At 36.5% G+C, this 13,679-nt stretch overlaps 1 protein-coding gene across 1 annotated transcript in view; it reads left to right on the forward strand.

The window, feature by feature from the left end:
• Positions 1–8,582, forward strand: part of EMC2 (ER membrane protein complex subunit 2) — a 29,871-nt gene extending 21,289 nt beyond the window's left edge. Inside the window, exons 8-10 of the mRNA XM_014308005.2 lie at positions 1,138–1,248; positions 2,111–2,215; positions 8,179–8,582. Coding sequence (XP_014163480.1) covers positions 1,138–1,248; positions 2,111–2,215; positions 8,179–8,265 — 303 coding nt within the window. The 3' untranslated portion in view covers positions 8,266–8,582. The remainder of the gene's footprint in view (positions 1–1,137; positions 1,249–2,110; positions 2,216–8,178) is intronic.
• The last annotated feature ends 5,097 nt before the right edge of the window (positions 8,583–13,679 follow it).

Raw genomic sequence — 13,679 nt, forward strand, 5'->3', positions numbered from 1 at the left:
GTAGGTATTTCAGAAAAATCAGTTACTTCTGATTACATTTTCTGGTTTTATGTTAGAGAAGTGGTGAAAATGGTTTCTTTAATTTTTCCCTAGGAGATTTTAAGAGTTCACAAAGAATGCTAACATCTCACAGAACTGAATATGTTCTGAAAACTGTGTTTTCATACTCAGTGACTCAGTCACAGTGTGACTAAGCTAAATATAACAGGGGAGGAATTATTCAAGATAAAAGCTAATTTTAAATGAACTCTTCTTATTGAAGTTTTTATGCACTTTTCAAAATAAGTGCTTGAGAAGCTAAACTTTTCTACAGCAATGCTGCCTAGGAGGTTATGATACATTGCCTGTTACTATGGACTCAGATCTTGGAATCCACATACTAAATTCTGCCTGAAGGAGCTCTGGTGGAAGAGAGGTAAAAGTTAGAGGTAAAGTTAGAAGTCTAAGCTCAAGGTTTTAGCCATTTCGTCTTTTTTTTCCAGATTATTTTTTCCCCTAAATTATACTGTTAACCGCTTAGAACAGGTTTAATTTGTTTAGTTAACGTGGGTTAAATTCAGTTGACATTAAAACTTGAAAGCCTAAGTAGCTTTCTCATAGAAAGACTTTGAAGCATATCTTCTGGTATTTATCCCTCTTTCTGTTGATCTAATATCTGGAAAAATGAATAGAAAAACAACGGAGTAATCCTCTAACCTTTGTGTGCTATTTTGAATACTTAATGAAAGGCATTGTGTTGTTTTGTGAACTGTTTTCATGCCTGCTGAAGGAAAATAGCGTCAGTATGGATTTCTAGTAGTCAGAATTTGGATTTAAAGTTTGTGCTACTTTTCATAAGAGACAGTCCCAAGCTTTCAAGTATTTATAGGTGAAAAATAATAACTTTTTAATCTTGTAGCAATGCATTAATGAAATTAATGCTGGGGTTTTTTCTCTTATAGTTAAATATTTTTAAATGTATACATTGTGAAGAGCTTGGATTTCTCCCAGGCCAGTATTTGGCTTTTGATAGAACTCACCTGATTTGAAATGTCATGTGAAACAAACTTGGAGTGAATTTTTGTAATATCATTGCTTCAAAGTGATTGCCTGAGGTATGAATGGCATGCAAGTTTCAGGCGTTTACCATTTTTACAGGTTAAATATACTCAGGGGGGGCTTGAAAACCTTGAGCTGTCAAGAAAGTATTTTGCACAAGCACTGAAGCTTAACAACAGAAATATGAGAGCTCTATTTGGACTTTACATGGTAAGCATAATTATGTATTTTCCATGTTATCATTCTGAATATGTTTATGCATGTATATTATCCTTTGCCATTTGCTGTTTTCCCCCTGATTTTTAACTTAATAGTTCAGATTATTAACAGCATTTTAAAATATGGGGTATTTTTCATACCTTTGGAGTATGGATTATTTTGTGCTAGTAACTACTCCTTGCTGAAGTGCTCTTAACCTTTAAGTCTTGCCTGTATTTTCAAAAGAATTATCGTTATTGGCACGGGAAGGTGACTTCTTGAAAAAGGATTTAAAGTCATGCATCTTCTCTAGAAGATGATGAATTGCTGAAAAACATCAGCACAGCAACAGTGGATTTATTTATATAAGTAAAAAACTTTGTTTGGTTCTTAAGTAATATTTTTTATTCTTTCAGGTGAGGGTGAGCATATTTTATGTAGAGTCTTATCTGCTTTTAAAGTGTGTTTTCTGATGCTACAGGGGAAAATGTCTTGTTTTTAATGGCAACTTGGACATACAAGTGATGTATTTTATATTGTCTCTGGTAAAAAAATTGAATGTGGAAAACTAATTCGTAACTCTCACTTTAGGAGAAGGAAATTGGATTAGCTGATCATGTCCAGGTTTGGTTCTTAACTCAGTACAGAACTGAATTGAAGTCTAATGTAGTTTTAAATAGAGCAAACAATAGTTTAAAAAGTCTAGCTGATTCTTATCTGGATACTGTTTGCTGGTAACTTTTAATCTTTTTTTTTGTCTTTTTCCATTATCACTGTACATGGACTGTAAGGATGCTCAGTGTTCTCAGCTTATTTCATGCACATAAATTTTATAATTACACTGGGTTTTGTTTTTATTTTATTGTATTCCTAGTCTGCCAGTCATATTGCTTCCAATCCAAAAGCAAGTGCAAAAATGAAAAAGGATAATATGAAATATGCCAGCTGGGCAGCAAACCAAATAAACAGAGCATACCAGGTTAGTACTTCATTGCTTTATGATGCTCTTAACTTGCTCTATAGTTCTTTTCTGCACTTTTATCAGCTGCTTTTCAAGAGGTTAAATATGGCATGTAAATCAGCATAATCTGCTTGGTTTTTTTTACATTCTGCTTCTGTTTGATTTCCTGGAAACCTTCATTAATAAAAGGTTAACGTTTCCTGGAAACCTTTATTAATAATTTTACAGTTACTAATTGCTATCATTTGCTTAATGGCTTTAAACATATTTTTCCTACCAGCATTAACTGAATGTACATTACTGTAATATTGACCTGCAAGACTTGGTTCTACAGCTATTTTGGTAAAACTTGGTATGTCTTAATTCTTAGAGTGACTTTGTTATCCACTTCTGTTTTACTAGAAAACAAAATTCTAGGATTTTTGTTTTCCTTGAGTTTACTCTAACCTTTCAAAATCATATTTAATTGCCTTAATATTTGTGACTGAAGTTGGTTTTGTGTAGTTTTGTAGAGAAATGCTCATTGAGTTGTGAAAATGTAGACTTTGTAGGCCATAATCAAAGCTTGCTGAAGTCATTGGGAGTCATTCCAACTTTTCAAAAAGTTATGTGTAAACTTTTATATTTCCTGTTGTATTATAAGCCTCTATTTCTTTCTATGAGTGAAAACATGTTTTAGCTCATAGGCTCTGCTGTCTGTGTATCCCAAATATATTATGTCTATTTGATTCTCTTACAGATATTCTTAATGATCTGCCAATCAAAGTTTATATATAAGTAATCCTGGACATCAGCATCATGCTGTCCAATTCTTCCCACAACTTTTTTGTTGAGCAAATGTATTGATATTAAATGCAAAGACTTTGTATACATGTAGCTCTTCTTAATCCCTGCAATATTTCAGTACTGGAACCCAATATTAAATTTTTTTCTTCTTGCTACTATTTCACAGTTAATACTACCAAATGGCCCTTTTACAAGCAGCATCTATTTGGGAATTAAATTATATTTTCCTTTTACAGACAGTGCAGTTTTCTTAATACTTAACGGCATTTCAGTTCCTTGCCAAGCGTGCAGCTTCTTGTGGCTGATGTGTTTTTGATATATTCCAAGTTAGAGATATTTTCCGTTTCTCCTAATTGGCCCTGTAGCTTCTGACTGCACAGTGAAGAGCATAGTATCCCTGGGGACATAATGAAGCATTTTTTAATATGTGCCTAAAGTTTATTTCTCTTCTGCTCTTTAAATCGCTGTGCTTTTCAGTAATAAACCATTTACCTGCTCATGGTGGTAAGGTGTATATGAATTAACTACTTGGTCTGATGTTTCATAAATCAGCGTCTTTTGACTTGAAGTAAGCCTGACATTCCTGTAAGCACAGTGCAGATGGAAAATTCGAGTATTGCAGGACTAAAACCCAAAAAACAACAACAAAAATGCCCCACAAAAACAACAAAACAATCCAAAGAAAAAAAACAAAAACCCTAACACAAATCCAACAAAACAACCAACCGCTTACAAAACCGTTCAAGAATGGAATACACCACGGATTCATAATTGGCAGAGCAAAACAGGTTTTAAAAGATGTGTGAATTTTTAGTGAAAACCAGTATTCCATGCTTTACATCTTAGTAAAATCAACTGCTTAGAGTGGGTTTGCATATGTTTTAAGTAAATATTATGACAGGAGTTCAAAGTACTGGTAGAGACTTGTTAGTACTTTTGGGAGATAGTCCCTTTCAGGGTGCATCAGGGTGGAAATTTAAAACCAGTGAGGGCCGTGGAATGGCCTAGAAGACCTGGAAATAGGCATCTCCTGGTTATAAATATAATGGATGTTTAATTATGACAGTTTCTAGTTAACTGATTCCCATCCAGATAAGCACACGTGTTTGTTTTTGGGGTTTTTTTCCTTCTTTTCTGTCCTCGTGGCTTTCTGTTAACATCATAATGTCTCTAATAAAACACGAATTTATTGGGAGAGGTGTGGTGCTGGGAGCATTTTTAAGTGCAGGGGGTTTAGGGATTTTGGGGGGGATTGTTGGTTTGTTTGTTTTTTTGGGGTGGTTTTTTTTTGTTTTGTTTTGTTTTGTTTTAAGTTTCTATTACTGTTTTTGTGGAGTTCTTTTGGATCCTACATTAAGCATTTTTGGTTGTAGCTTACCAGAACAGGCCGTGGCCATGTTAACACAGCTAATGTACATACATTCATGCATATATACACACACACGTGTGTGTATATATATATATATATGTGTGTGTGTATGTGTATATATATATATATATGTATGTACACATACATATATAGCCTCCTTTTCTGCTCTTTTTAGCTGTTTGGGATATAAAGTGAAGAACACTGTGTGTGATGAGAATCTTAGGGGATATTCAGCTCTCGAGAAAATGAAAGTGCTGAAGCTCAAGCCAGGATTTGGCAAATAAATGGGGTGAATACCCCCATTCCCCTTCCCAGAAGAACCACCCAGAAGAAGCTCCAGTGAGCACAACTGGGCAGGACATCCCCAGGCCAACCTCCCTGGGTTGTTACAGCGCTGCAGAAGCCTTTGGCTACTCCAGTCTCTGTGCCAGAGACTCAGAGCATCCAGCAGCTACAGCCAGGGCTGTTAGGTGATGCAGTAGGTGGCAGTTACCCTATGAGTCAGTGCTGATTTGTTGCTCCCTTGGTGAACTGAGCAGTTGGAAATTGTCACCATTTGGACCTGAGGATGAAACCTTGGTCACTTGTGCCAGGGGAAGCTCTTACAGTGTTCCTGCCTTAGTGGGAGGGTACATCTAGACAGGTTTTAAGCTGGATATTTATATGATCTCTATAAATCCCCCCACTTTCCTTGCATTATCCACCTGTAAAGTGCAGTAAGAGCCTTAACAGCCTGTTGGGTTTGACATTGACTTGTTTTATTGGTTGGACATTCTCGTACTGCTAAATGACATTTTTCTGGTGGCCATGTTCTAGAGAGCAAGATGAATTTAGAATCCTGATTTGGATGTCTATACAAATTATATGAATTTGTGACTTTAAATTCCAAATTATTTATGCAGAAAGTTAGTTTTGAGCAATTGACTTGCAGTGAGATCTTTCCCCATTTCCAGTTTAGATTCGAAATTGAATTACCAGCAGTTTGCTCAGTAATTTTGGAGAACTGCCTTTTTTTTTTTCAAATGACTGGCTATAGTTGCTTTCTAATTATTTAATTATTTAAAATTTTATTTTGTATGCAATTTACTTGAAATATTTTTGCTGGTCCCCTTCTTTCAATTTATTCTGTCATTCAAGCACTATACTTTGGCACTTGATTTTTGTTTTTCTTGTGCATTCCTCTAGGAAATCAGAGGAACTTCTTAGTTTGTTGTCATTTAATGAAAGCAGTGTTTGAGTATAGAAAGAAAACCTTACTTCCCCAATGTTGGTTAGACTGTGCAGCACTGTCCTTATGGGAAAACATGGTGATAAAGAATAGTTAAAAATTTGTCTGAAATGCACAGATATTTGACACTTCAGCTAGTTAATATACTTTTTTTGATGTTAAATATGTAACCATCCATGCTGATTAGTACTTCTCATCTGTGTCTAATCTAGGAGAAATGTAAACTTCTTCAGGAAGACCAAAAGGTTTTGTAACTAGGGCTGCTGTATGGAGCTGGAATTCTTGGCTGCTAACACATCCTCTGAAAAAAAAGTCATTACGCTCCAGGCTTCTTAAATTTAATTGACAGGGTGGAAAAAAGACCCAAATAAAATTTAATTTTAATCTTTTATTTCAGAAGCTAGTGAAGTACTTCTTATTCAAAGAATTTGTTTTAAGTTTATTGTTATTATAAGCTTACTTTTGCCTTACGACTGGGAAACTGGATCATTCCATATGTGCAGACCTTGTGAAGAACTTCTGTCTGTCCTAACTGAGGACATGACTCACAGTTACTTTAACACCAAAACAAAGTAAGGCTACCTGGTGCTCTTCAATTAGGTAATTGGTTTAGCATGTCCTGTGGTAGAAGCATTTCAGCAGAGGCAGGCAAGTTTGATTAATGCTCACAAAAATCTTTAATGTGATCCTACTCACAGTAATTTTCCAGATACATGCTTCTTGGGTACATTGCTAAACTCTTCTGTGTTAGCAATCTACATGTTATTTATGGCTGGAGAGAGGTGATTTTGTTACTGACCATTTGGGAAATAGAAAATTAAGTCATGATTTAAGAAATGGATTCCAGCTCAATCAGTGAAATTGCTGTGTAATGGCTGAATAGACAAAATAATTGTTCGTCAGGGCAAATTTGAAGTGATTGCATTTCCAAGTGTGCTTCTGGTTGTTATGACGTAGAGTTTGGTTTTATTTGTTCAGTTTAAACTACATGTCAGTATCATGAAGGCAACTGCTCTTGAAATTACCAAGTAGCATTTTTTTAAACCAATGTCATATGTCAATTTTGCTTCCAGTGTCCATGTAAAGAATAAGTAAAATATTTCTTTATTTTGAAGCTTTTCTCTGCATGCTTTCTGTATGTCTTGCCAAGTAGTTTTTGGCCACAGTATATTTAGGCTTCTGTGCTTTTTATTGAAATTTCTGAATGCTTTGAGTTTGAAATAATTTTTCACTTTAAACCTTTGACTTTTGTTTTTTAAACTTACTTATTGTTGTGAAAGGATTTGGAATTTCCAAGTGTCTGTTTAACGTGGACAAAGAGAGGATATTTTATTCAGTCAGATAAAAGCATAAGTTGCTGCTTTCACCTTGGAGTATCTTAAGAAATCTTGGATTTTCCTCTGAAGTTGACAATTGCATGTCACTTTGGAAACTGCACACCCTGAAGAATGGGTTTATATATGCTACTAGAATCAAAACCTGGTACACCAGTTAATGACCTCGAAATATAAAACATGAAAATGCAGTGTTTTCAGTACATCTCTAAGCTGTAAAGTGTTGTTACAGTAACAAAATTTCTCCTAACTTTGATTTGAGATAGCTTATTATTTACTGTGCCAAAAATGTTTTTTAAAAAAACTCAATGCTGATTGAGAATTGCAATGCTAGACTGTAGCCTAGGGGTCAATAGCAGGTTAACAGGTCCTGCAGCTTGTTGCTGGTGTGATATTACCTGAGTTTGATGACTTAATCTTTCTTAACAGGTCATGAAGAGTTTGCTAAATTAAGTTAATTATAAGGGAGAAGAGACACATTATAAATCAAGGACTAGCTATGCAAGACACCAGTGGTATTTGAAATAAAAAACTTCAAATTGAAAATTTATTGAGTGTTTAGCTGTTAACATTTAAGTGGAGGATCGGTTGTTTTACTAAAAGCAAGTTGTAGTTACTCTTTCTGTAATTTCTTTACTACCCCTCCCAGCCTGAAATTCAAAACTTTTTAGTGCAGGTGTATTAAAAATGGTTAGGAGTTTCATTTGACTAAAGACCAACCTGGTCAATGAAACTCCTTTCTTAGGTATGGCTTATGAGTGATGGCAACTGTCAGTATCATTAGAAAAACCCTTTTGAATTCAACATGGGGTGGTCAGCATTTCCTGTCCTTCTACCCCTTCCTTTTTAAAGCCACTAGTAGTATTTGTTAAGCTGTATCTTTCTTTCTTATCAAGACAGACTTAATTTCAAATGTTCTCTGAAACTGGTGTTTTGATAGTCAAGTACAGTCAAGTACAATGTCATCCACCATGGTTACTCTGAACCATAAAATATGATTATATGTTGCCTGGATTATTTTATAGTAAATTTTGTTATGTAGATTTTTTTCTGTCTTACTTTAACAGAAAGTATTTTTTCTTCATAGAAGAAGGTGATATAGCTTGTATTCCAGTAAAAATTCTGAGGTTTAGTTTTGTGCTTTTAAGTTTTTAGTAATTAGAGTTAATTATTGGTATTTGGTGTATAGAACTGTTATTTTCACAGGATTTAGACATAGAATTTCAGATAAATGACAAATAACAATCCTTTCTTTCCTGTTTAGTTTGCAGGTCGCAGTAAGAAAGAAACTAAATACTCTTTGAAAGCAGTGGAAGATATGTTGGAGACTCTGCAAATCACTCAGTCTTAGCTTGGCACAGAGATCTAATATGAAATTTTCCAATACCACATTCAACCTGTAATGACCTGTGGGTTATGTTACTCTAGTGCTGTTAAAAGTTAATTTTGTATTGATTACATGCTATATAAAATAACATTTTATGAAAAGTAAAATGCCTATTTATTGCTGCTATAAGAAATGTGATGAATACCCACTGAAATGAATAACTTATCCACATAAACAACACAAAGAAATGACGGGCTGCACATCAGTATCCTCAGATTTTTGTATGTACAGTACCTGCTTCTAAGCCATAATTTGTAGAAATAAACTTGTTAAATGATTAAGAAAATACAGTGACTTAAATTTATTTATATAGATTAATAACATATGCTAAATATTTTTCTTATTTGCACATTTAAGAGTAAAAACATGCTACCATGGTACACTTTCTGAAAAATACATCAAGGAATGATTATGAGTACACATTATTAGAGAAGAAAGTTTGTTAAGGGTTTTCTTAATGAGTTCATATCTAGTACTGTAGAAATGGAGTAAACTTACTCATGGACTTTGCTTCAGAAGTGCTGTTGTACTGACTTAAGGGCAAAGACATTCTTCTCTGTGGCTTTGTGGGGAAATGCTTCCATGTCCATGTACTTCTCTGATCGATGTATGCGTATTTCCCTTTCTTTTCTTCCTTCTCTGTCTCCTTTCCTGTACATGTGTTCCACATGGTGAATTTCATGTGGGGCTCTCTGCTGCTTTCTGCTGTTCTGTGTCCCTGGTGTGGGCACCCCTGCTGTGCTGCTGTGGCTTCTCCACATGGAGCAGGGGGTACTGCACTGAAGGGGTGACATGAGAGCTTGTTCAGCTGCCTCGCACTTACTGAGAGATAGTGTTTGTTACACCATCAGCATGAAGCATCGAGCACACTGTAAAACTCTGTTCTCTCTGTCTTCAGGCACTTCTTTATTTACTCAGACAATGAGTCAAACACCCTTATTCAAGCATTTTGCACCTCTCATCATTCTGGATGTTGTTCACATGTGCACTGTGGCAATTCAGTTCCACAGCCATCATTTCATTTACTGCAGCTTCAGTAAGATTGCATAACAGCATCAGCGTACACTTGGCAAATTCTAGTACCAGTATTGCAATGTTGTTTTCATGGCAGCTACAACCATCCAAGATGATTAGACTTTCAGATTTTATACTGCCTAATCTATATAGATGGATAAGTGAAAGGCTGTGTATTAAACCCTATGATCCTGGACTTGATGTAATAAAACACAGCTGAGTTCCTTCTTAAAAAAAAAACAGCAACAAAAAATTCCTTCAAAGGAATTCCTTCTTGTAAATTTGTATAAGTGAGCTGTTTTTTGCATGAGACTGGGCCTTCAAGAAGCATGTAGGATCTGACCCTTATCTGTGAAGTAGGTTGGAGTGTGACAGAATGGATGCCATGACATGAGAATTAATTGTATATGGAATCATAAAATAGCTTAATTCACTGCTGTTGAAATACAAAACTGCAGATACTGCATAGTGTTCTATTAAATCATCCAATTCTAGCTTGGGGAAATAGTGCACATCCTTTTATAATAATAATAATTCACAAACTGACCTCCGAACAGTATGTGTGGCTAGATTATATATGCTTTGGGTGGAAAACATCATAGTGAAAACATATCATGCTTGGTCCTGTGTATTTCTCTTGTAGTCTTTGATTGTATGAGTGTGCCATCTAGAGTTTTAAGCCCTCATTAATATTTTTTTCTGTTGTGCCTACACCTCGTGTAACTTGGTTGCATTTTAAAATTTAAAATTATGGGAAGTTGTACTGAAGATTAAAATTACTTAGTGTATAACATTTTACCTCCAAGCTATTAAAAATAAGCAGTGCAGTACCTGCTGAAATATGCTGTATATAAAGCTTTGTTCAGAGGCAGCTTTTAATACAGCAATGTCAGACTTGGGTATTTAGTATATCAGTTTCTCTGTGAGGAAATTCGTTCTGTTTCTTGTTTTCAGTTATTTGATGACAATTTTCATGTCATCTGGCTGCTTAGCACCTTCTCATTTTCATTACTGTTTAGCATCTCTTTGAAATGACTATTTAGCACTCTGATTTGTGCTTGTATTTTGGCAAGATTTCCACATAGTAGAGCTTACAAGTCAACCTTGCAAATATTTCTGATAAGTTTGTGTTTACTTCAAAGGTTAAATAAATTACTCCAATGAAGATGCATGGACAGTCTTCGACAGAACTGTTGAATTGCAGCAATGGAAATTGAGAGTATTTTTCATATTGAAATTTAAAAATAAAGTTTAAAAATCCTCTGCAGGGGAAGTAACTGCTTGAAATGCCCTGCACTCTCACCAAGAAAGGGCTTGCTGAGAAGAGAAGTTGTCATATAATATGATCTTTGAAAAAGTAATTTTCCAGTTCTAGTAAATGATTTTGTAATGTTACAGATGCTGTCTTGCATTAAAGAATAGGTTTTCAGAGAATGGGTTACTTAATTAACAAATGAACTTCATTAAGTTCTGTATTGTGCTCTGACAGTGACAAATGCTTCGCAAAAATATTATCAAGCATTCAGTCTCTTTCCAAAATAAAAAGCCATGTTTTCATATTGTTTCACTTGACAGCAAAAGCTTGGGACCTTTGCAATGCCAGGCTGAGTAACAATGGCTCTGTCTTTATTTTCTCAACCATACTTTGGTAATAGCCTTCAGAGGGAGAGCTCAGTGTTACCTGATGAGGTAAAAGTCATTGAAGAGCCAGCAAAACCTCCAGTTCTGCCTTTGTGATACAAGTTATTGATAACTTCTTCAAAACCTTTTGTCCAAATGTTATACAATTCATATTATGTAGTTGCAAAAAGCACATCTTGTTTAGAATATATCCCTTAATCTCTTCAGTTCAGTGCCCAGAATGTCTTGCAGTTGCTATTGGAAACTGTTATTAGTCAACGGAGCACTTCCTCTTGGCAGTGCTGTATTTGTAATGGCATCCATGTTTGCTAGTCACTGCATTTACAGTGGAACTTGTATTTCAGCCAGCTTTAGAAGGGAGGGGAAAAGGAAAGCAAATTAAACTTGACTTACTGGCATGAATTTGTTAGCTTCTTGTTACTTGCACTCTCATCTTCCAAGAACACCAACTGTAGCTGCAGTCAGGTTTGCAATAATAACTCTTGTAATTTAAGAGCTTCTATATATTCAGCTCTAAATTCAAAACTCTATTATAATCTAAACCATAGAGATTCCAGTGAAACAGTGCTATGTGATGTGCATATACCTCTGTGCAAGAAAGGAATACACCCACCCTCCTTCAAGTTGGTGTCAGAGTAGAGAAGCATTAGTACAGTTTTTGACTGTGGTTTTGTCTATAAAATTAATGCGGCTTAGTATTTCTCCAAATATTGCTCAGGACTTGTTCAGTGTATGAATAGAATGTCAGGACTATTGCTTAACTGTAGCAAGTAGTCCACTGTACTACTGTCTGCAGTAGTACAACAGACTACTTGAGTCTACCCAGAGAGTAGTTATCAGGAGTAAATGGGTCTGCCTCTTTCGAATATACTGAAAATAAACCCCCATCAACAAAACCCAACCCCTGCCCCCAAAAAGCAGAAAAAAACACCAACCCCCCACCAAAACAACAAAAACCCAAACAGCCAAAAAAAAAGAAAAACCAAAAAGCTGAACCAAACAAACAGAACAAACCCACCACACAAAAAACCCAGAAAAAAACACCAAAGACAAAAAGAAGTCAACCCCACCAACATCACCTGGTAAAGTTGTTTTTCAGCTGCTGGATGTGAAATGAAAAACCTTTATCAGTGCATTTCATAGGTGAATTTATTTTCCCTTGTGATGAGGAAGTCCCCTGGACTAAGCAGTGCAATCCTTTCAATGCTTATCAGGAAGGAAGGCTGGAGAAGCACACAGGCCTGTTCAACCCAGTGCCATAGTAGGGTTTCCACTGGCATGTTGCTAAGAACGTGCCATTCATCTGCACTCAGGATCCCAGAGCTGAGCAGTCATGGTGAAAAGGACTAAATGAGCCTGGCCTGGCACAGCCCAGGGCCATGTGCTCACAGACCCAGCACAGCACCTGAGCTCTGCCTAGCTGCCCCTAAGGCTGCACTTTTACATGAGTCCCTGAGTCTCCCCATAGGATCTTGCTTCTACTAAGGACTGTTCTGTCCTCTGCTTTACTTTTCTCCCCTTGGCATCTCCAAGCTGGAGAATCTTGCAGAAGATCCGTTTTTGATTTGGGACTGGCGTAGAGGTGAGGGTACAGATGAATCTGTTGCTGGCGTGATCCTGGCTCTGTGAAGGTTTTGCACACTATTGGCTTCAGTGCACTGAGTGACCAGTGTACCCCTAAAGGTCGGTGTGTAAGCTTTTGCTTTGGACTGAGTCTGCTCAAACCCTTTGTGGGTGCCTGACAAAGAGTACCTGAGGACGTGATCTGTGCTGAATGACCTGGAAGTGGGGAGATCTGTTATGGTGACATGGCAACTGCAGTGTGGGTCTCACAGTCACTGGGCCTTTTTGTGTGTGTGTGTGAAGCAGCATGGGTTGAACAACTTCAGGAAAACAATTCCAGCTGGGAGGCTCTATCCAAGTCAAGGGGATGGCTGGAGGGAGGACGAGCTGCCTTTTCAGCTTGAGTGAGTGAGCAGAGGTCCACTAGCTCTCTACCCTGTAGAAGGTGACCACATTTGCTGCACTTTTGCATTACCAAAATAATGATAGGTGCTAGGTTGTGTTTAAAATAAAAGAAAAAATATTGTGGTGCAAAAATGTTTCTCTCATCATCCCTGTGTATTTTAACTGTCTTCAATGTGAACTTGATGTTATGATTCCTCATGACGTTTGGGTGGCATGTAGGCATCTACCTCAAGGCAGTGGAGAAAGACACATTTACAGTGACTGCTCACATGGGGAGTTACTGGTGGGCTTCCATCACGGCTGGCCACAACCTGTTTGCACCTCTTGTCTCATAGATGGGGCTTGCTTAAATAACATTCCTCTTAGGATCCAGGCTAATTTTCCCCAGAGAAGGAAGGTTCTTTTCCCAAATTTATACTTTTTTTTTTCTGTAGCAAGCTTTTAGGTTTTGGACATGATGTTTGGAAGTGAAACTTTAAACCAGGCAGATGTAATCCTCCCAGGAAGAGACTGCAAAAATCAACAGTGAAGCAGTTTCAAAAAAGTGAGCAGCAAGTAAAATTAACCATTGCCTCTGTTTATTTAGGTAATTGAGCTTGACACCATGGTGTGTCTGACAAGTTGGTTTGTGTTTTTTATTCCATTAAATACAGATATGACACTCATAGCTGTCACTGCCCATCTGAGAATGTTTGTTTCAGTTTAAACATGGAAAACCATGTAAATGTGGATAGATCATGAGGTGGGCAGCAGTA

Source organism: Geospiza fortis, unplaced genomic scaffold (genome assembly GCF_000277835.1).
Source record: "Geospiza fortis unplaced genomic scaffold, GeoFor_1.0 scaffold200, whole genome shotgun sequence".
Lineage (NCBI taxonomy): Eukaryota > Metazoa > Chordata > Aves > Passeriformes > Thraupidae > Geospiza > Geospiza fortis.